At 44.4% G+C, this 22,766-nt stretch overlaps 2 protein-coding genes across 2 annotated transcripts in view; both read left to right on the forward strand.

Annotated features, from left to right (window-relative positions):
* The first annotated feature begins 2,774 nt into the window (after positions 1-2,774).
* On the forward strand, positions 2,775-6,448 carry tmem250 (transmembrane protein 250). The gene is made up of 2 exons (XM_084482868.1): positions 2,775-2,960; positions 3,539-6,448. The coding sequence occupies exon 2, from the start codon at positions 3,815-3,817 to the stop codon at positions 4,238-4,240; it is 426 nt and encodes a 141-aa protein (XP_084338994.1). The 5' UTR covers positions 2,775-2,960; positions 3,539-3,814; the 3' UTR covers positions 4,241-6,448.
* A 1,787-nt stretch (positions 6,449-8,235) lies between these two features.
* The window catches only part of nacc2 (NACC family member 2), a 28,715-nt gene continuing 14,184 nt past the window's right edge, over positions 8,236-22,766 (forward strand). The window contains 1 exon segment of the mRNA XM_084482909.1: positions 8,236-8,488. The gene's annotated coding sequence lies outside the window, so the exon portion shown is untranslated.

Raw genomic sequence — 22,766 nt, forward strand, 5'->3', positions numbered from 1 at the left:
CTGGGGACCATTTTAATGACAACAGATGGCTTCACAGGATTGTTGAAGTGCCAAAAAAACTCACGCAAAGTCATCATTCGCATACACAAACGTGGTTTTAGCATTGTAACGGTCAAACACAACTCAATCAAACAGACACAGACTGACGAGAGAATGACGTCAACCGGCTATAGCACAATTGCACATTTCTCGGGCTTACTGCAGGAGAGTGACCATCTATCCTGACCACTGATTTCCTTAGAACTCATCCACATTCCCAGCAACACTTCGTCTGGGTAGGCATCTTCTGGCCTATCTCAATGTTCCCCATGGACCCCTGAGTGGTCAATGCTTGATGCCAACAACAGGTCCCCATGGATCTTTCCAGAAGGAAATCCATTGGATTGGGTCATAACACCAAATAGTTCCAACGCACCTTTGATTAAACTTGAACTAATTAAAATATCTCTCATCTTGTTAGCCCGGCCTTAATTGATTTCATTTGTCTTCGGCCCACTATCGGCTGTGACCTCTACTTAGTTAATTAATTAATTGATTTTCCTCAAGTGTATTTGAGGAAGTCAGAGAGGATTTTGAACATTTAAAACCTTTAATCTTGTTCAGTGTGCTTACTTTTCTTCTGCCTTTTACCAAGAAAGCAATTCATTTAGAGGTGTTAGCATTGGGGCGAAAGATTTGTTATGCCTGCTTGAACATTATATCGGAAAAAAAGGTCTCTTCATATAAAGAAGCCAACAGTTCTGAAGGCCTTTTAATTGCAACACACCAAACAAACTCGATAGCAACGAACAATGGAAAAGAAAACAGCATAGAAACGGCTTTGACCTCTAAAACATACCGTTCTCGTTTACACGCTGAGAACGCACAAAAAAGTAACCCGTTTGTTCCTCGCACTTCAACAACAACAACCTCAAAACGTACTGCAAGATGCTGCGCCGCCTTGCAAACACTCACCTTTCACAGTGGCAAAGTGTGTGTGTGTTTACGATATTACCATAATGAATGATCAGGGACCACTCCAGCTCCTTTACGGGGGCCAACTGAATGCCATAACCATCTTTAATGATATCGTTTTTCTTCAAGGCAACAGGACAGAGGAGCTTTCTCAGCGGCTATGTGTTTATTAACCAGATGCCGAGAGTGATGCCCATATCACAGTCTTGGCAATGTTCTTTTACAGGCCATTTCAGACCATAATGCTGTATCTTTATGTGGGGTAATCAAAAAAACTGAGGGAGATAGGAAAAAATGTGAATGTTGTAAAAAAAATGGATAAAAGGCTAGGTATCACTAAGCCTTAGTGGGTTGTAGTGTCACGATGTGCGTGTGCGTGTGCGTGTGTGTGTGTGTGTGTGTGTGTGTGTGTGTGTGTGTGTGTGTGTGTGTGTGTATACGTGTTTGTGTTTGTTTTAATATGACAAAATGCGGCTGCCCTTCACTCACTGAAAGAGGGAATCTCTTTTCTAGATGACATTAATGCTTAGGAAACAGCTCTCCCCAGTGGCCAACAGCTGAAGTGTTTTGTTTCGTACCAAGGCAAGGAAATTCGAAGAATTAGTTAAAAAACCTTTAAGCAATTTGTATGTTGTGGGTTTTTTTGTAATGCTTTTACTAGTTGTACTAGTTTTCTAGTTGTACTAGTTGCTGTGTTGATTTTGTCAATCAACGCAGCACTGAAATTAGTTATTAAAAAAGGTCAAAGGCCTAACAATTGCTTTGCTCCCCCCACATTGACCAGATCTCCCTACCCTGAGCGAACATTGAACCTTCAACTTTTAAATGGTATAGCTTTTTAAATCAACCACACAGAACATTGTGTTGCTTTCATATTAAAAACAAACTTTTTGTGGGAATTATTTAGGAATTGAACTTTGAACGATGTGCATGAAAGATTTAGTGCTGTTTTGGTAAGAATCACCCTGAAGTTAAGAGGGGCTAAATCTTAGTGCCCAATGCTTACCACAGATATTTGTCTGCCACTAATTAATTAAAACACTGTGGATTTAATTACTAAAAACAATCATAAACTTCAAGCAATTTTAATTGGAAAAAAATGTTAATCCTCTCTTGACGTGTTTATGTATGTTTGATCAAATATGATGATCTTTGTTTAATTTATTTTGCATATTATACATCTAAATCCATGAACCAGCAATGTAATTCAGCACACTATTAATGAATGTAATAAACTACTTTTTTAAACTGCCTATGTTTATAATTTATCTACCACAGATGCCCTGCCAGCTTCATATAACTGAGATGTAATCATTTGGCCAGCTCATAAATCCCAACACTGAAGGTGACTTGATGTGCAGAGAAAGTTGAAGATGAGGCTAGCCTAATGGGTCTTAACAAGGCAATTTTTTACTGCTGGCTCAAGGACAGACACTGCACATAATGTATAGCTCTCTCTGTCGCTCTCTCTCTGTCGCTCTCTCTCTCTCTCTCTCTCTCTCTCTCTCTCTCTCTCTCTCTCTCTCTCTCTCTCTCTCTCTCTCTCTCTCTCTCTCTCTCTCTTTCTCTCTCTCTCTCTCTGTAATGTCAGTCTGAGCAGTCTGACAAAAAAACAAACATTAAGGCTGAAGGTAAGTTTTAAGAGATATGTTTTGGGGGTAATATGTCACATATTTCGCCACATAATCTATTATATTATATATACTAAAATGAATAAGCATTTATTCAGCGAAATTATTGGAACGCTATACCTTTAATTCACGTCTGCCGTCATCGTGGATGACTGCTGTGTTTTGCGACGTGTCGTAAACACTAGTGTTGTACCTGCTACCGTCGTTAGATATCACACAATTATTTGCTGAAACTACATTAACACTTTTAAAAACGTGGAAGAAAACTATTGCATTTTGTAAAAATGTAGTTTTAATTGAAATGCGGTTACATGCCGGGGTCATCGCTGTACGAGGTTGCATGGTGGTGATGGAGACGTTCGAGGATTTTTCCATGTGAGATAAATCAACGTTGTTTTCATTTAAAAACACTTATATATATATATGCATATCAGATCCTGACAATTTAAGTCATAATAGATGCATCGTGCAAAACCGTTAACAGTAACTTCTGTATTGCGCGATAACCATGTTATCTCAACAAGGGTCGCCCATTTTATGTATTGAATGCATGCCTACATTGAGGAAACAACCACAGCTCTTTAGGCGTTGCGAATATGTATGTAATAACGCAGGAACGGTGGTGCAGTGGTTATAGGCAGCGTGCTTTGTAGGCTACCACTCCTCGCACGTTTTTGCTTTTCTGTTTGGATTGTTGATTATGGCCTAAAGCACTCCTCGAGTTGTCTGAGCCATTTGTAGCTTGTGTTGTTTTGACTTGCAGGGTCTAAACGTGTCCATGTTGAAATGCAGGATTCTTAATATTCCAATTGAAGGTGCTGTATCATGCCACCGTTTAGATACTCACAAATGGTGCATGGGCCAATGTCATGTTAAATGACATACAAGGGTTCCCCCAAATGCGTACTATACCCCCAATAACACCTGAGTAACACCGATTGTCTTCCTCACAGAACCCTGGTGTTGCATTCCCGACCCTTCCCCACCAGGACTTTGAGGACCGGCACCGCGTGCCACCAGAGGATTTCTCCACCACCACCACCAAGGTACTCCTTTTAAACAAGAGCCACCCCTGAGTTCACCGACAACAACAACAACCCAATAATGCTAATGCCCGGGGCGCAAACGGCAACACAACAGAGGACTCGGCCCGCCCGTCACCACCACCGCTGCTCCCACCGGCCCTCCCCTCGGTGCGTGTCCTCGCCCGGGGCTCGGCCGGCCCACCCATGCCTGTGATCCCCATCCCGCGGAGGGCGCGCAGCTTCCATGGCCCCCACACCACGTGCATGCACTCGGCCTGCGGCGCGTCCCGCGGCGGCGGCCAGCTGGCGCACGCCACCAAGTACAACAACTTTGACCTGTACCTGCGCTCGCGCTGCATGTACAGCTTCCTGCGCTTCCTGCTGTACTTCGGCTGCAGCCTGGTGACGTCGCTGCTGTGGGTGGCGCTGTCGGCGCTCTTCCTGGCGCAGTACGCCGGCGTGCGCGCGCTCCTGCGGCTCCAGTACAAGCTGTCCGTGATCCTGCTGCTGCTGGGCCACCGGCGGCTGGACTTTGGAGCGCTCAACGACCTGTTCATCTACAGCATGCACGTCACCATGTTCCTGGTGGGCGGGCTGGGCTGGTGCTTCATGGTGTTTGTGGACATGTAGGAGCCTTGAAGGACGGAACGGACGACGACGACGGTACAAATGGTGGATTAGGTGTGTGTGTGTGTGTGTATGTGTGTGTGTGTGTGCGTGCGCGTATGTGTGTGTGAGAGACTGAAAGAGACTGAAAGTTTCGGTCTCCCTTCAGATGGTTTGTGTAAAATTCAGTGCCTTGCAAAAATATTCAACCCCATTGAAATCAGATTTGTCCTGAGTTAGAATGTCCTTAATGATGCTTAAGATGTTTAGGGCTGTAGTCAAGGAAATCTTCAACATATCGATTGGTCAACGGGGAAAATAAATCTCCACATTACCTCTCTAGATTAACTAAATGGGCAACAGGGCACTGTGGGCACTCTACCTAGTACATGTGACCCTGTTTTAAAGTGCCACTGGTTTTTGTGAATAACATGAAATACGCTGGTCACGCAGGTGTATAAATGCCCTGTGCTGCAGAAGTTCCTTCTCCCACAGTTGAAACATGTTGCCTTAACGTATACAGGGTAGGCCAACCATTGGCCAATGCCCCCGCCTGTTAAATAAGTATCGGTAGCACTGTCTTTCTAAAGGAATGGTGTGGAAATGGGAAGACGAAATGTTATGCATTCAAGCATGCAAGTGGAAGCTGTGCCACACCGACCAGACACTGTCTGGAGTTGTGTACTATTTTAAACTCAAGTGTCAATTCAAGTGTGGTCTTCGTGTTATTTTATGAAGAAGGCTTAAAAAAAGAATTAAATTAAGAATTAAAAAGAAAATTCTTTATTTAAAAAAATGTAAAACTTATCAAGAATTTGCCTGCTAAGATGCAGGACAAGGATTTGGATTCGCCAACTATACAAAGTGCCCTCTATTCAAAGTGCTACGTGCCTGACCATAAACCTGACACTGCACATACTTCACCTTTGGGGACATCTTGCTCAAATGGAGGGACGAACGGATAGGCACTACAGTGTAGGGGAGACTCTGCATCAGTGAGTCGTGGGAGAAAGTTCCCCTGTTAGTAGTTCATCGGTCTCAAGCATGAGGTTCAACAAGGTGAACGTCCTTCAGTGGCGGTAAAACGCACGTGTCTCGAGGACCTGTGCGTCACCAAACCAGCCTGTACACCCTAAATCTGCCATGAAAGACACTTCCCAAACAAGGTTGCAAAGTGGGTAAAGATTTGCCATTGCAGCAAATGGCATCTATACCAATTACTGTGTGGTATACTTATGAAAGCAGTATATTTCAATATTTCGATTTCTTTGTACACGTCTACTTACAAATAGTTTGACTCCTGACCACATTAATGGGGGTTGTTGTTGAATATTTTTGCAAGGCACTCTGTGCTGTATTAACTTATTTTGTGAAACAGCATAGACCATACTGATTGAAGGGCTGTCTGAAACTCAATCCATCCGTCTTGAAGAAAGTATTTTTATTTAGTCTGTTTTATTTTATTTCTAACCATGGTTGAGTTCCAAAATATAATTGAATTCCAACTGTGTTGTATGTATCTTTACCATCTGATTTACCAGTCCTGTCCTATCCTGTTTTTAATGGTCTAGCTTCGAGATTAAATTGATCCACCAACCTGTTCTAATTGCCTTACAAAAAGGGACTGTCTGGCATCAAATAATGTCATTATTTAATTCTGTACGATTTAAATCAGTAGTATGTTTGTGTCAATGACATCGTCAGTGCCGTTGGGTTCTCAAATTGCAGTTAATTCAGTTTTAACTAGGGGGCAGTATCATACAGTGATTGTCAAACTGGGATAACTTGGCTTGACTATGTTCATTATGGGCTGTAAAACGAAGCCACAGTGTGCCAACAAAATAAACAACTTAATTGATGTTCGTCAATGTAATGTCCAGGCAAGCCTAATGTGACACTTATGTTTTTACAGTTTGATATGTCGATCGTAAAATGATTAAAACTATTTATAATTGTATGAGCCATTGCACTGGATTGTGGTTTCACTCGTTTTGTATTTCTACGTTCAAATTACGTTATTTCCAATGCACAGTTAAGTTACAAATACGTTTTCACTTGGAACACGACCTTGGAAAGGGGTAGGCTCATGGTGGTTCACATGAACCATTTATAGGCAACACGTAGGCCTATAAAGAACGATGGAATTATTACAAGCTAGAGGCCGGTGTGATAAAACTAAATTTGCTTGCTTTGTCCAAATTATTTATTTTCAGTTCTAAAACGGAGACCAACACATTTGGCATTTCTGACCAAACAATAAACAGTCCATTTTGGTTTGTTTTTCTTTACAATAAACTATAAAAATAAAACATAATAAGAAATTGTGATTTTCATCCTCGGTTTTTTCTTCTTTTTTTTCTGAAAATCGACTACATGGAATGGATTTATCGTTTTCTGCACTCATTAGCTCGGACGAACACTTGGTGCCTCTATCAGACATCCATCAAAAGCGGGCCCACAATGTTTCTCACAGGCTCCTCTGTTTGGCTTTCCTCAGAACACAATGACCAACCGCGACCCAACTCTCCCATCTCTGCCAACCATAACAATGGCCGTGGCTGTGTCCCAATCACCTTATATAGCCTCAGTATGCATACATCTCTACAAGAGGGCCGAAGACTTTGAAATGAGGACAGCATATATAGACCACCATCGACTCTGTGACCTTGACACCTTCTCTCCTTAAAATTAGCGCTCGACGGACACGGCCTAATAGGCCTCATCACGACAAAAACGTTTATTATTACTATTATTGTTATTGTTATTATTATTATTTGGCTATTGCGTTGCGTAGGTAAAGCCCCAGAGACAGTGGTGGACTGTACAGGTCTATGCAGTGCTCTCGATGCTTCGACGCTGGTGCGTGGCCTGCTTTCTTCGGGATCTGCTTGAGACTGGCATGGCTCAAGGCCGCGCACGGGTAATCGGTGCTCAACAATACGCTATTGTATTGCGGATCAACGCATATGCATCACACTCTCAGCCGAGTGAGATCCAAATGTCTCAACAGTACCGAGGTGAAATAGAAACGGCAGGCTGACTTGTAGTTGTGCAGGGAAACTCAAAAGGGTATATAGCCTGGAGAGGCTGAAAATATGGAAATATTTTGATACTTTGATGGAGCCACCTCCCAAAATATTGGAATTGTATGAACTTATAGAGTTATGTAACCATTGGTGACTTTGACCCTCAACTGAGAAACCAATAAACGAACCAGTAAACTCACAATACCAGCAAGCATATAGGCCTACTTTTCAGACAGGAATTAAAGATATATTTGAAAAGTAGTAGCCTATATTGTGATTAAGCGCATATTTGAGATATTACATTGATTAGAAACATGTAGGCCTATGTTTCGGCGAGGGTAAAGTTCAATGTAACTGAGTTGATATATAGGCTACGGGGAGCGGCACACATGTCCTGTTCCGTAAACAATAGCACTGTAATCAACATAGGGCCGTGAGATAACGACACACGCAGACCTGCTGACTGTATGGCGCACCGCTGACCTCGTTTTAGAAGCGGGAGGTGTGAATCCTGTCGCCGTTTATATAAAATGTTATCGCATCGGGCCACGGTATAATATATCACCCGGCGCGCCGCTCGGAAATGCCAGCAGTACACCTTTAAACTCGCATAGAGTGTCCTTTAAACCCGACCGACGCGTCGGTAATAAAAAAGGTGCACATTTCTGCGCGCAGCAGCAACCCCATCCACCACTACCGCCATACGACGGTGATGTGCTGCTGTGAGAATCGACACACACACACACACACACACACACACACACACACACACACACACACACACACACACACACACACACACACACACCGACTTGTATATATCCTAAAATAAAAGTCGAGTGTCACCCGGCATATTTCCCCCCCCCCCCCTTTCACAAAACGTCTGTGTCTTTAAAAAAGTCTTTACCGAACGGTGAGTGATGTCAGGCACCACGCAGTTCATATACCGTTCATGTGAGCTGCGTTCACTTCCTGCAAACGGAGAGAGAGAGCACGCGAACACACAGTGTCGTCTGATACGATGGGGCGCGAGCGGGGCGAGCGGCCAGAGTGAAGCGAACAGGCGAGGCGAGAGAAGCCCGGGCCTGCTCCAGAGGTACCCCGCAAACTTTAGAGGTGTTGAGAGGGGGGTATACGGTACCCACATCTTCCTCTTCTTCCACCCTCTCCTCTCCCCCCCTCCCCACCCTCCCCACCCTCCCCACGGCGGACACGTACTGTTTTTATGAAGGAGCCGCATACAGGGGTAAATATTCTCTATGTCTTGTTGACTCGCGCATACATTTCGTGCGGAGGCTTTACGTGTGTGTGTGTTTTTATTCGCCCGCAACCTCGTTTTTTTTCTGTCTGATCGATCGCCTTACTACAGGATATGGAAACTTAGCCAGATATTTTTGCTGACTTGGCAATGCGATATGGGGCATTTGCTCGCACCGGGCAGCTAAACTAGTCATTTGAACTTTTGTGTTGGTATGTTTTTTAAGGGTTTCACGTCCACCCGTGATGCCGTATGATCTACATTCACTCGCGACCACACTTCATATAGCATTATTGTACGTGTATGCTAATGATTTGTGTTGATTAAAATCGACAGCATTCCCCAGCAGCCGCGATTCGAATCTGTCCCGATAAGGTTTCAAATGGTCAACCAGATGTCACAGTTCTCCCCCCGAAGAAAGTGTCCTAATGTCGCTCGTTTAGTCCCACTGGGTTGAAAAAGGGGGAGCTCACTGTCCATCCGTGATGGTTTTTTGCTCCATGAAGCTAAGTTTTGTGTGTGTTAGGGCATGGACACGGACCCGGAGCGTGATGTCTGTCTGGTTAACATGTTCGGGCACATAGGATAACGTGGTGTTCCTTACTGTCAAAGGTGATGGACGCGTTACTGTACCGTTCCGCTGCGGGTCATCCTGTCATGATCACGTGGACTATTGGACGTTTTAGCGTAATACCCTGTACAGTGTTACTGCACTTCATAAAGGCCTACGATGGTTTTTAAAAACAGTCTAACCGTTTTAATAGTGTTTCAAGGTTGTCTATGGTTTATTTTGGTTAAAGAGTTAAAAGCAAATTAGTTGGAAAAGTATAGGTTGATGGATGCTGTTTTTCTTCTTCTTCTATTAGTCAGCTATTAACACATTATAGTCAACGGAGTTCAAAAGCCACCATATGAGAGAAAGATGACTAAATTAAATAACATTATCAATAGGACAATGGCATTACATGTACATTTTATTAGAAATCCTTTGGCCTCTTGGACAAACCAACAGTTCAGCTCTACCCATTTTCATTTTTTTCAGCTCTCTGTATTTGATTTGCTTTGAGTTATTTATTTATTATTATCCATGACCCTGCCATAGATAGGCTATGGATGTTTATGGGGCTGTTCACCTTATGTGAACCCGTAGGGGCAAGCCAGCCTCCAGCAGCACGCTTACGCTATACAGTATGTGGCTGGCTGTCACATAAGCTGCGGTGAAGTGCTCATTTCCTGTCACTTTTCTTTGCTTTCCATCTTGACGCAACTCCCTTTCTATTCCTCTCCCTTCCTCAGCACTTCTCTTTCCTACTGTTTTTTTATTTATTATTGGAAGCCAGACAGCACTGACTTCTTGCATTGTGTTGTTTACTCCAATACACAATTGCATGTAGTTACACAATGCCTTCGCAATGTAAAATCACCACCCTCTTAACAGGGGTATCACAGTGGAAATGTTGTCGTTGTGATCTTATATTCAAGGTATCTTCTGAGAATAGGCTGCCCCAGCATGTAGACTCAGTCCAATGTGTAACGAAGACACCCGATTCTTCCCAACAGTTGGTCATGGCGTAGCTAGTCTGACCTTAGTAATCGCTGTGGTTAACCGTTAGTCGTGTTTAGCTAATTTAGCATCAAGTTGAAAACTGGCTGAGGGCATTATGTTGGCTGAATGCTGTAGCTGGTTGTCAATTGCCTTTTACAGTTTTGAATCCCACTATTGTGAGTAATGCTGGTTCGTACGGCCCACATGCACCCCAGCCCTAAACAATTTTGTACACTACAACAAGGACAAAACACATGCCATTTCCTCCCCTATAAATATGACCCATTTTAATACACAGACTCATGTGTCAGCTATATAGGCAACACAAAGACAGGTCTTATCTCAGTATTTATGATATTCTTACTCCCCCTCATTGCCGGGAAATCGTTTCGGAGTAATGCGCGTCTGTGCTGCCAAGTTTCTTTCTTCAATGTTTAACACAACATACATGGAAAATGTGTTGGGCTTTTTTTTTCTCTCTTTCTTTCTAAACCAGGGCCTTCAACGCTACCCGTCTTTGACTTGGCTGACTGCCAAAGGTTTGTGATGGTTCTCAACAGCTGTATTTGCCTGTGTGTTTGTGCGTCTCCATTTGTGTGTGTGAATGTGTGTGTGTGTGTGTGTGTGTGTGTGTGTGTGTGTGTGTGTGCGCACCCGTGGCCTTGTGTGAATGTCTGCTTGCGTTTTTTTGTTCCTGTGTATGTTTGCGTGTTTCAGTGTTGCATTTGTGGGTGGGTGTGTGTGTGTGTGTGGGTGTGTGTGTGTGCGTATGAGAATGTCTTTGTGTGTCTTTGTGTACTGTGTGTGTGTGTGTGCCATGTCCTGGGATGCCCTCCCTCTATAGGCTGTGCTCTATACAACATTCCACAAGGGGGCCTGTGGCTGCGGGCAAGGATAGTCTCATGGAGAGAAAGCGTTTTTTTTGCTGTTGCACGCACACACAAAGACACACATTCACCATTCACGTGTACACACTCACACACACACACACGGACACCACAACACAACCATATACGTGGACATTTGCAAATGTGTAGTCACAGACACACACATTCACACTTGGGCCGACCTCACAATCACACACACACACATACACACACACATTCACACTTACGCACGCACACATTCACATTGACATGCGTACACCCTCACACACCATGCACACATATTCACACATGCACACGTGTGTACACACACACACACACACACACACACACACACACACACACACACACACACACACACACACACACACACACACACACACACATTTATCACACGTACACTCACACGTGCACACATTCTCACATGTACACTCGTGCGTATATACACACGCACGCACATGCATTCTCACACGTACATTCATATACACGCACACACACACACACACACATACACACATTCTCACATGTACACTCAGAACCACGTGCATGCACACCCAAACACACACACACACACACATGTATATAAATAAATACAGAGTGGAGAAGTGGTCTAACTTGTATAATTGCCTGGGAGACACCTATAAGATCATGAGTCAATAATAATGTTGTGGCCTTGGGACCAGACGACAGCACTTGTAGAGTATAACCTCTCCGGCACGCCAACCCCAACATTAATGGCAAGAGCTGATAGAAGTGCTTCCATTACTGTACTGCCTTAATTAGGGTGTGTGTACGTGACTTGTGAAGAAGTGTGCTTGGGGCTCTTATGGGAGAAATTGATGATAACATCTGAATGAAAAATAAAAGTATTATCTTGCCTATACTCTATATATGAATCAAATCAAGTGTGGAGAGGAGAGAGTTAAGAAAGTGTCACCCTCCCCTACAGTACAGATGCAACATGCTACCCTTGCAGTTGCTGAGGAGGTGAATGCGTGCAGTTGGCCTGTTGAATGTGTGCAGCTGGTATGTTGAATGTGTGCAGCTAGCATGTTTCCATATATGGTGTCATACAAGCCGGGAGCCAAGGGAAGGAGTACAAGGGAGCAGTGGATTTTCACATCAGAAAAATGCAGTGGATTTCCACATAAGGAAATAGAAGCATGGGATGAGGTAGCGACATAGGGATGATGGATGTGCAGAATGGAGCATATAGGCTGAGGTCTGGGGAGAAGCTCTTGAGTTCTTTGCCAAACAAACTCGGGCTTTGTTCTTACTCGTTGACAAGTGTTGATGAAAGTCTTTGTCTTTCATACTTGGGTTTTCTGGAACTCTCTTGTTTTGTTGAAGTGTTAAAAGAGTTATCTACGTGTGTGTGTGTGTGTGTGTTTGTGTGTGTGTGTGTGTGTGTGTGTGTGTGTGCGTGCGCATGTGCGTGCGTGCCTCTGCCTCCTGACATTACAATGAGAATGATAATATGACTTGGAGATATTAAATAATAAATCATCATGATGATCATTGGACATTCTACACAATGTTGATACATCAAGGTGCCAATGGCGACGTATCACATTCCAGGTTGATTTCTTGAACCTGTTGTCTGTCGACACCTAATGATGTACGTAGGGCTGAGCCTAGCTCTAGCTTAGACGCACTTTACGGTGGGCTTCAGTAGCAGTCAAATTAATGCAATGTGGAATGAGACAAGTTCAATAGAATCTCTTTCCCGAACTCCCAGCCAGTAATCTCTGCACGTGTGCATTATTTAAGGGGCCCGGTGGACTGTACCAACTGGTAGGCTCTCAGGTTGGTCCATCACCATGACTCGTGCTGGTAAATCGACCACACACCCGGCGGGGAAGATGAATCTTACTTTGGACTTTATAGCGCACATGGCCCGTTTCGTCCACGCAACAGTCATCAGCACATGAGTCCATCCGCAGGAGGGTTAGCAGTCCGTTTAAATAAGGAGTCTGATGGAACATGTTCTTGACATACCTGAAAGAAGGGCACAGTTAATTATTTTTCCACAATGATTGATTCTTTGCCAAATTGCGACACTTCTTGCATTGCCCATCCGTTGTTAATCCTCACTTTTATCCACAAACAGTCAGAGGTTGCGTTTCATCATTTGAGGCAATGCAACCCGAGATGCGAAATGTTACAAAACCTCTTCCCAATTGGTAAATGGACGGGGTTCATATCAATTCTCAGTGTAGTAACTCAAGGAAGCTTGAACTGCATGATATCCCATGGGTCATCAAATTGTGTTAATCAGCCCAGTGATGAAGCCATTTGAAGTGGTTGAATAGGGCCCTTTAAGTATGATATAATATCACATGGTTGGGATGTGTCTAATAATGATCTTTAAATTTGATAACGATGCAGTACAAGTTCACATATCGTATTGAACGGTTATGACCCAAACTCGGCTTACAGTGTCAGATATATTACAACTATATACACAGTGACAACACACCTTTTGAGAGCTTACTCCATGTCAATGTTAATCGTGGTATCATTTTCTATGCATCGTGGTTCATTCATCGTCTCCTATACTGGGTTGTACGCGGGTTTGTTATTGGAAAGAAGTAATGTTTGTTGCTGTTGATCTGGTTAAGGTTAGGTTATCATGATGTGATTAAGAGAGAGCAGAAATGCAAGATTTGGAAAATATAATAAAATCCTCCTCCTTCTTTGCTCTGTCCCTCCCTATGTTTCACCTCCATTGAGAAGCATAGCGTTCATGCTCCTGGGATTGACAGGTAAGATTGATTCCCCAAACCTGTGTGGGTGTGTGTGTGTGTGTGAGAAAGGTTGGATCTAGAACACTAGAGCTCACTAGTGGGTCCTTCCCTAAATGCTGTTGTCCTGAAGACATGATGTCCTCCTTGCCCTGGTTGACCCCTAATGGACTTCAGTTCCCCCTCAACGCAACCATAGCCACAGTAGAGGAGTGTAGCGGGTGCATGTCTTTGTTTGTTTGGGATTCGATTTTCCAAGGCTTGGCATTGAGTCTTATATTTCTTTCAACCCACAGTGTTGCATTGCGTTACATTCAGGACCTCAGCGTTTGGTTTCTGCATGTCTCTGCACCCTACAAAGTTCTGTGGAAGGACGGATTGGTACATATCTTCCGCACTAGTGTGAACACAACTCTGCTCGATCCAACCGTTTGACGGAAGAGGAACTGTTTGTCTGTTGGTGGTGTTCTGAGGTCTTCTGAGGAGCAGACCTGTATCACTTCACCCTAGTTTAATTGAAATGTCATAGAACTGGTTTAAGGATTAACCCCACAATCACATCGCAGATTTGCAACACAACCTCGGAAGAGAGCACTCTATAACAATGATTTGCTTGGACTTTCTTGGGTCTTCTGGGTTAAGGTGAGCCATTTCATGCGGCCCAAATTCATCTTATACTTAGCTAATGTGCTTAGGTAATGGCTGACTGGATGGGGATGTGGTATTTGTATGCAGGTATGTGATTATAAGCGGGGTTATACAAGCTGTCCCACCCATACTATCAATAGTCTATAGAACTTCAATCTGCTCTCGCAGTATGGCATTTTGGAGGAAGTTATGTTACTTTTGCACAACTTTGCCAAAGAAAATTTAAAATGACATGGCATCTCTAGTTCCCAACCAGAAGTCGGCCAACGAAAAAGACAACAGGCTAAGGCACCAGTTGACGCCGTAGAAAGTGGAGAGTGGGAAAAAGTACTAAGAAAGGGCCATTGCATATTGGACGCCGTTGCATGTCGCTCATTCTCCGGCTCTTTGGCACGCTAAGTGCGTCAGGAAGGCTTCCAAGAAGGAAGACAATGAACAGTAAACATGGCATATTCCTCCCGACAATTCCACATGAGATCACATGGGTCACGTGATTCGGTTTCTCCGAATCACCCCGATCATCCCCACCACTACAACCACCCCCACCCCGCAAACTCCTCACCCCAACCACGCTACCCCAAAACACGGCGGGTAATAACTATGCAGGGCTCAGCGCGGCCTTCATTGTGTGTGTGCACTGAAGCTTCTTGAGGGAGGGCACTCTTACGAAACAACTTAACGCATAAACTGCCTATTCATCTTTCCCTTCTCTCTTTCATTCTTTCTTTCCTTCTTTCATGCTCTCTTTCATTCTTTTCTCAGTCCCTCTTTCTCCCTCACTGCCTCTCTCCCCACCTCTCTTTGTCGCTTTTTTTCTCAGCTATTTTCACTCTCTCTCTTTCTCTCTGTCTCACTGCCTGGCTCTCCCGCTCTCTCCCTCTCTTGCTGCCTCTCTGTCTCTCTCTCAGTCTCTGTCTCTGTGAGTCTCTCTCTCTCTCTCTCGCTCTGCTAAGTGACATGTTTGGCCATTGGCATAATGCCTAGCCAGATCACATGGCATCATGCCTGTGTGTGCTTGAGAGAGTGCGTGCTTGTCTCGAACTCCTCATTGTATACGACAGTAAGAGTAAAGGAATTTACATTTGTTTTTGCGTGTGTATGTGAGACTTATGAGCATTTGCATTTGAGTGAAGACACGAAAAAAAGAGGATTCCAGTATAAATACAATCATGCACCCGCCACAAAGCTATGGCCGTGGCTGCCAAGAGCTTTGACAATGTTAGAGTTTTGATAGAGTCAGGAGGTCTGATTTCATGTTAGATGGAAAATTTGATAGTTATTGAAATGACTTGATGTTTGCCGTTTTATTTGATGGATGGTGCCTTTGAAAGTGCTTTATCTTGTTGTGGAATGTTTATCGTTGGTTCATGACAAAGGCACACATGCTTTAAACATCATTTGACCAGAGATTTCTGAGTTTTGTCACCAGGCAAATCCTTCATTGTAGCACCGTTCCATGCTCATCTTTCTTATTTATACCCCAAACTTGTGGCTTAAAGCTACTATGGAAATATCTTCTCCCCCCCCTTTACTATACTAACTAAGATTGTATCTGCTCCAAATTAGCAAAGCGTGTGAAAGGTAATTATAATTTATTTTTGCAATATTTGTCAACCTCTTCAGGCGTTGACATGTCAGTTCGTCGAGACGCATTACTCAACTTCACTTTGTCCCACGCGGTTTCAATTAGGCAACACGACTATCAGACCAGAGAGTGACGTTTGTGGACACCCACATTCATTAATTACGAGCGAGACAAACAAATTGATCTCCGAACGCCAAGCAAAAACATTAGCATGCGGCTGGTTGACTCAAAATGAGCGTTGTAAATGCATCGCTGGGTATTTAAACACAAAAAAGAAACCAAGATGTTAATAGGTAAATGTGATATTTGGTGAGGCTGCAAAAAAAAGGGGGCGGGTGTCCCGGCCTTCTCTATGGCAAATAGTTTGTGGATCTGCTCTCCTCACGTCTTGAAAGCTTGGTGCAATGCCAGTGGAGGCCAGTGGAAAAAGACAGGAATCCAAGGCTTGTAGTTTGTTCAACACGGCTCCAACCACAGCAGCAGCCCCTCTCTCTCTTTCTCATATACCGTCCCATCTCCCACAGCCTACTTCAACTCCCACATTAAACAAACATGTACTCAATGACTCCGCAATGGACGACTTCACATTCAGCGGTTGAAAAAGGACGTTCTCGTCGCACAACAAATTCTAGAATCCCACCGATAATTGGAACGCTCTTTGTTCTATTTAGATTTTGTATATTGTCATTATGAGACAGGACCATCAAAAGATTCCATCTCGGCCAAGAAGCCCTTCTTGCATATAAATATTATTTTTTGAATCAAAAGGTTTACTTTTAAATTGTTTGCCGTGCATCTCTATGAAAGCAAAAATTAGATTTACAAGACTCAATCTGTGGTGGAAGGATTCATAGGGAAATGTTATTAAAAATATATGTAAATATTTTACTCTTCTGGTTGCCAGCTGTCTCGTGTTTACCTTTGGTGAGTCGTGACGGAGATGCAACTGAGCTCTGCCTTTACTTATGGGACCTGGCGGGGTTTCACCAGAGCACTCGGGTTATCCAAGGTGACATGTTATTTGAGTACACGTACATGTGAAATCTAGGCCCTGACGGTGCCTCTGTCCAACCATTGAGCTAGTGAGCTCTGCTGCTGCTGACAGGGGAGGTTTTAATGTCTCGCTTACGTGTGTGTGTGTGGTGTGTGTGTGTGTGTGTGTGTGTGTGTGTGTGTGCGCGCACACACGCTATGCTCTCCTATGTATTGCTTTCCGATACATTCAAGTTCATGTGCGAAAGCGATACATTACACTGAGCTGGGTTGAATCGGGACATGCGTGTGTGTGTGTGTGTGTGTGTGTGTGTGTGTCTGTGTCATCTCGTTTCAAACCCATGCAGCATGTGACATTCTCTTGATACAACAGACGTGGCTTTGATATCAAACGGGATTCGTCTCCCCCCACACCCCCCCACCCCCCCCCCCGTGTGTCCTAGTCCCCCCCAAAAAAAGAAAAAAAATTCATGCGCCATGGCGAATGAATTAAAGCATTCTGTCCGCTCCACTTCAAATGTACAGTGAGTTCTCAGTAGAAGCATGCAGCGGCCTGTGAGTGTGTGAGTGTGTGAGCGTGTGAGCGTGTGTGAGCGTGTGAGCGTGTGTGTGCGTGTGTGTGCGTGTGCGTGTGTGTGTGTGTGTGTGTGTGTGTGTGTGTGTGTGTGTGTGTGTGTGTGTGTGTGTGTGTGTGTGTGTGTGTGTGTGTGTGTGTGTGTGCGCGTGTGTGTTGTTTTTTGGTGACAGGCGTAGAGGAGCATCGATGCTGAACGATGTGTCCTCCTTTTTCTTTCACACTGATATCGTGGCCAAGTTGACCCGCTCTGATGTCACACACGGTACGGGTCACATGGTACACCAGCTTGAGCAGAATAGTATGGCATCTAATTGGTCGCTTTATCTATTTAATCTCTCTCTCTCTCTCTCTCTGTCTCTCTCTCTCTGTCTCTTTCTCTCTCTCTGTCTGTCTCTGTCTCTGTCTCTCTCTGTCTGTCTGTCTGTCTGTCTCTGTCTCTGTCTCTGTCTCTCTCTCTGTCTCTTTCTCTCTCTCTGTCTGTCTGTCTGTCTGTCTCTGTCTCTCTCTCTGTCTCTTTCTCTCTGTCTGTCTCTGTCTCTGTCTCTCTCTCTCTGTCTCTTTCTCTGTCTGTCTGTCTGTCTGTCTGTCTGTCTCTGTCTCTGTCTCTGTCTCTGTCTCTGTCTCTGTCTCTCTCTCTCTCTCTCTCTCTCTCTCTCTCTCTCTCTCTCTCTCTCTCTCTCTCTCTCATTGCCTCTTCCTTCCCTTCCGCCCGTTGTAATTAGTCATTGTCACACGAGTCTATCTTTCTTAGCGTTGTTATGACATGACTTGTCAACTTGTTTTTTCCTCCATTTCCCCAATTCTCTCAGCTAGTAATATTTGATTTCATCTTCCATTTTGTGTTCACCAAACAGCAGCCGCAATAAATGTTTAATACCCTATCACTTTATTTATACCTTATTCATCCCTGTTTTTGTGTTGTAGCCGTGCATACCTGAGTTATATAGCCATAGCTCCTCAAAACAAAGTGGATTTCCGTGGAATCCGAGGCCAGTGGTTTGGGGGCGGGGGGGGCGGGGGGGGGGTCCTTGAAATCCCTTGCAGTGGTCGGTGAGCCACCCTGTATAGACACACAGTACTCCCTCAGGACCAGGAAGGGGTGTACGGGATGCGGCAGGCAACCCACATGCGGCAGGCTGCATCCGTCTCCCGTCATCCATCACCGCGCGCAGGGCACTCAAGCAGCGGCATTTAAGACGTTCGTCAAACACGACACGCGGCAGTTCTTTGGTGCCATTTCGTTTGACAGTTGCGCTCCGATCATGTCACGCCGAAATGCGACTCCATTTATGAAATGACGTCTGGAGGGGACAAAAAAAAAAACGTGCATGCATCCAAAAATACTTTTTTTTTGAACACATTTCAAAATCGTAATTGCACCGCCGTGTGGCCCCTGCTTTCTCTGAGCTGCTCTGCCGCCTAAAAAGATTAAGTGTAATCCTACTTCTGAGTTATAACCCCAACATAATGATGTGTTTGTGTTTAATCAATGTCATTGTATAGATCCACCTCACAATCATCTTCAGAAACGACAAGAGACTGTGCTGGGCAGTGCAATACCCCCCCCCCCCCCTCTGTCGTAGTCAACCAATAGCAAATGTCCTTTTTTTCCTGCACACACACACACAGTCCACCACCGCTTGTGTTGGGGTTTGCTCACTTAAGGAGTGTAAGTGTCGTCCCTGAACGTATAGCAATTTAAATGTCAGTTGCAAGAAATGACTGTAAGACTTATAATACTTAAAGCATTGTGCGATCCTTGCTTTGTGATTCGTAAGCGTGTACAGTCGTCCCCTTTGTTAGTTCATGATTTTTATTAGTCGTCTAAGGTGATTGGGCAAAGGGTAATTAAATGAATTGCACAACTAGCTAGTGTAAATACCAGTCTCCGTCAGTAGTGCCTTGTCAAACCCATCGTGTACAACAAGGCTGTGCACCTTATACATACTCGTTCCTTTCTGATATTTGTTAAAGAAATGATTTCATATCATTTCCCTGCCACACCGGCACCACCACTTCCCTTTTGAAACGAGCGTGTGATTAGATGAATGTCTGTCTGTGTGTCTGTTTGTCTGTCGGCCTCAGTTGAGACAAAGTAAAGTAGGGGCAAGACTAGTAATGGTTTCCTCTGGTGCTTTGAAGTCAGCCTCGGGTAAATTACCCCGAGTGGGGCTGAAAACGCGCTTGTGTTACCGGTACGGAGGCAAAGTAAGTCCACCCCCGGCCTCATTAGCGCTGCGTTTACTCTGCACCGCAGGACTTTTACTGAATGAATAGTAGTAGTTGGAGCTTGGGTTTTTCCGTGTATCTTTGGTCGGTGAAGAGATGAACGGAGGGCCATCGTACCGAAGGCTCTTGACCTATTTGTATTCAGGCCCCCGCTGTGTCGTAACTTTGTTTCCTAGAAGACACCGCCTTTTTGTTCGGTTTGATTTGAAATTAGGAGTGTCTGAACAGCAAAACCCCAAAAGAAGCTGATCCACAGCACAGTCAAACCAGGCTGTGTTGTGTCCCCAGTCTGAATCAATTACTTCTGCGGAAGAGAAAGAAAAAAAAAGAAATCTCATTTTGACAGAGGCTGCAGTCAAAAAGTTACATAGTGCAGGTTCAACGTTGCTCAAGGTTGTTTTTTTTTACCAGCGTCTCAAAAGTCATATAAACATTGTCAGCCCGGAATGTAACTTGCATAGCATTATTTTATAGCAGTGATGATGATGATGATGATGATACTGCTGCAGTCTGTGCTTGGGGATTAACATTCATATAAACATTGGTGGCCCAGAAACTTACTAGCATAGCATACCAGTTTAGTTTACTAGCATAGGATTACCTTATAGCCGCAATACTGCTCCAGTCTTAGTCCTATAGCGAAGACACCTGTCAGCCCAGAATCTTACAAGCCTGGCAAACTAGCCTAGCATCCTGCATAGCTTTCAACCATACCATAAATTGTCTTATTAAGGCGTCACAGGTACGTACCACACAGAAGCGTGCACTTACAGGGAGTGGAACGCGGACAAAAGTACCTGCCAACCAGGTGCTTCTCAAATTACCATACAGCCAGTAGTGTCACGGCTTTTAAATGCCTTTCATTCTTTTGATGCGTCGACTTACACTCTATGACTTATATTACAGGCCTTCTTTATCCATCACGCCCATTCAAGGAGGGACAACTGTCTGTATAAATCTTTGTAATCAAGTTTGTTCTGCGACCGATCGTCTGTGTGGTACTAGTGAATGCGCCGTTCGTTTGTGCTTCTGTGGGGGTTTTCTTGTGTGGGAATTGAGTAAACACGCTAGTAGGCTTCAACCCCTCATGTACTTAGTGCGAATGTAAGCTTGATGCAAGACTTTGGCAAAGTTTGTGAATTTCAAAACAACAGCGCAATACAGTTCCAGTATGGTCATCATTGGTGAAAGTGTGCTTTCACCAAACAAGGTTTGGCAGTTTATTATAGACCACAAACCAGATGTGATGCAAGAACACACACACACACACACACCACACACACCACACACACACACACACACACACACACACACACACACACACACACACACACACACACACACACACACACACACACACACACACACACACACACAAGGTGTTGTTTCCTTTCTTCATTTCTGGATATCTGTCTCGACAGAGATCATTCGGGAATGGCGGTTGTGTAACCTAAATCAATTTGACATTGAACGAGTAACATTAAAGGAAAGACGCGTTTTGTACCGTCGCCTGAATAATTGGACTATAGAGCGGCGTTTGGCACATTTTGACCCTGTGCCAAATGTCCCTTTTTGAAGTGTGTGTGTCATTCCTTTTGTATTACTCGCTGTGACAGTCCGGAATTGAACAACGTCGGAAGGCCAACGACACAAAGCAATATACTATGTGTGCTGGATTTCACAACACAATGACATGGAACAGGGAAAAACTTTCTCTCTTCCCCCAAATGGTTGAAATCTTCGAGTCCCTCTTGTTTTTCTCTCTGTGCCTTCCACTCCTTATTCTTCTGCGTCTTGCTCTCAGCTCTACGCCCCCAAAAGCAGTATACGTCTATGGCTGTGTGTGTGTGTGTGTGTGTGTGTGTGTGTGTACGTGAGTTCCAGCAGCCATTGCATGTGTTTGTTTACCTCCCACCACCACTTGGAGTCCATTAGCAAAGCATTCGGCTTTGAAACACACGGACACACAGACACAGACACACACACACACACACACACACTCATAGACACACACACACACACATAGCTACCCTCTCTCTCTCTCGTTCTATGTGTATCCCTCCCTCACATACACAAACACACTCAGACACTGGACCACCAGTGTATGACAGAGCATAGCCGACCACTTCAACAGTCGCCGGTCACTAATTGACATGGCAACACACTTACCGTCACAACAACCCTTGATTGCACTGTTCCAGTTTAAATATTATGTGTGTGTGTGCATGTTTTGTATACATGTGCATGCCTGCCTGCGTGCGTGTGTGTGTGTGTGTGTGCGTGCGCGTGTCTGTGTGTCTGTGTGTGTCGAGACTGGAAAATGTCAATGTGTTCTTGAGGTAGTGGTATTCAGTTCTACTCGTACAACTGGTAGGAGGCCACTAATTACAGCATCTGCAGACAACACGGTATCTGGCACGTTCCCTCGTGTGCCAAGGCGAACCCGCTATTGTACATCAATTTACAAAATAAATCTTCCCGGCATCATCATCATAATCAACATTCTCACATCATCCCCATTTTCTTTCTTTCTTATCGCAGTGGAGCTCAAGCCGGCCTAGCGTCCTTTCGCCCTCTTTTTCTGAATAGTTTTGTCCAGCAGTCAAATGATCAGTGTGTGAAAAAAAAAAAAACATAATAGAGCGAATTCACGAATGGCGTGAGCAGACAATACGCAGCCCACCACAAATACATTTAGGAGTTGTCTGATTCTTACATAACGGTGATTCAGAGGAGTATTCATTTTTTATTTTTTTTATCGCTTTATGAAGGCAACTTCTCCTGCAGCGACTATACATACGGATTGTATTATACGCATTAACAAGCTGCCTGTCTCTCTTTTATCACTCTCTCTCTCTGTCTTCCCCCCCGTCTCTCTCTCTCTCTCTCTCTCGGCTCTCTCTCTCTCTGTCTCTCTCTCTCTCTCGCTCTCTCTCTCTCTCGCTCTCTATCTCTCCCTCTGTCCGTCTATCTATCATTGCCCTTTTTCTCTCTCTGTCCTCTCTCCCCCCCCCCCCCCCCCCCCCCGCCCGTCTCTCCGTCTCTCTCTTTCATCTCCCC

Source organism: Micromesistius poutassou (assembly GCF_964030765.1).
Source record: "Micromesistius poutassou genome assembly, chromosome: 18".
NCBI classification, from domain to species: Eukaryota; Metazoa; Chordata; class Actinopteri; order Gadiformes; family Gadidae; genus Micromesistius; species Micromesistius poutassou.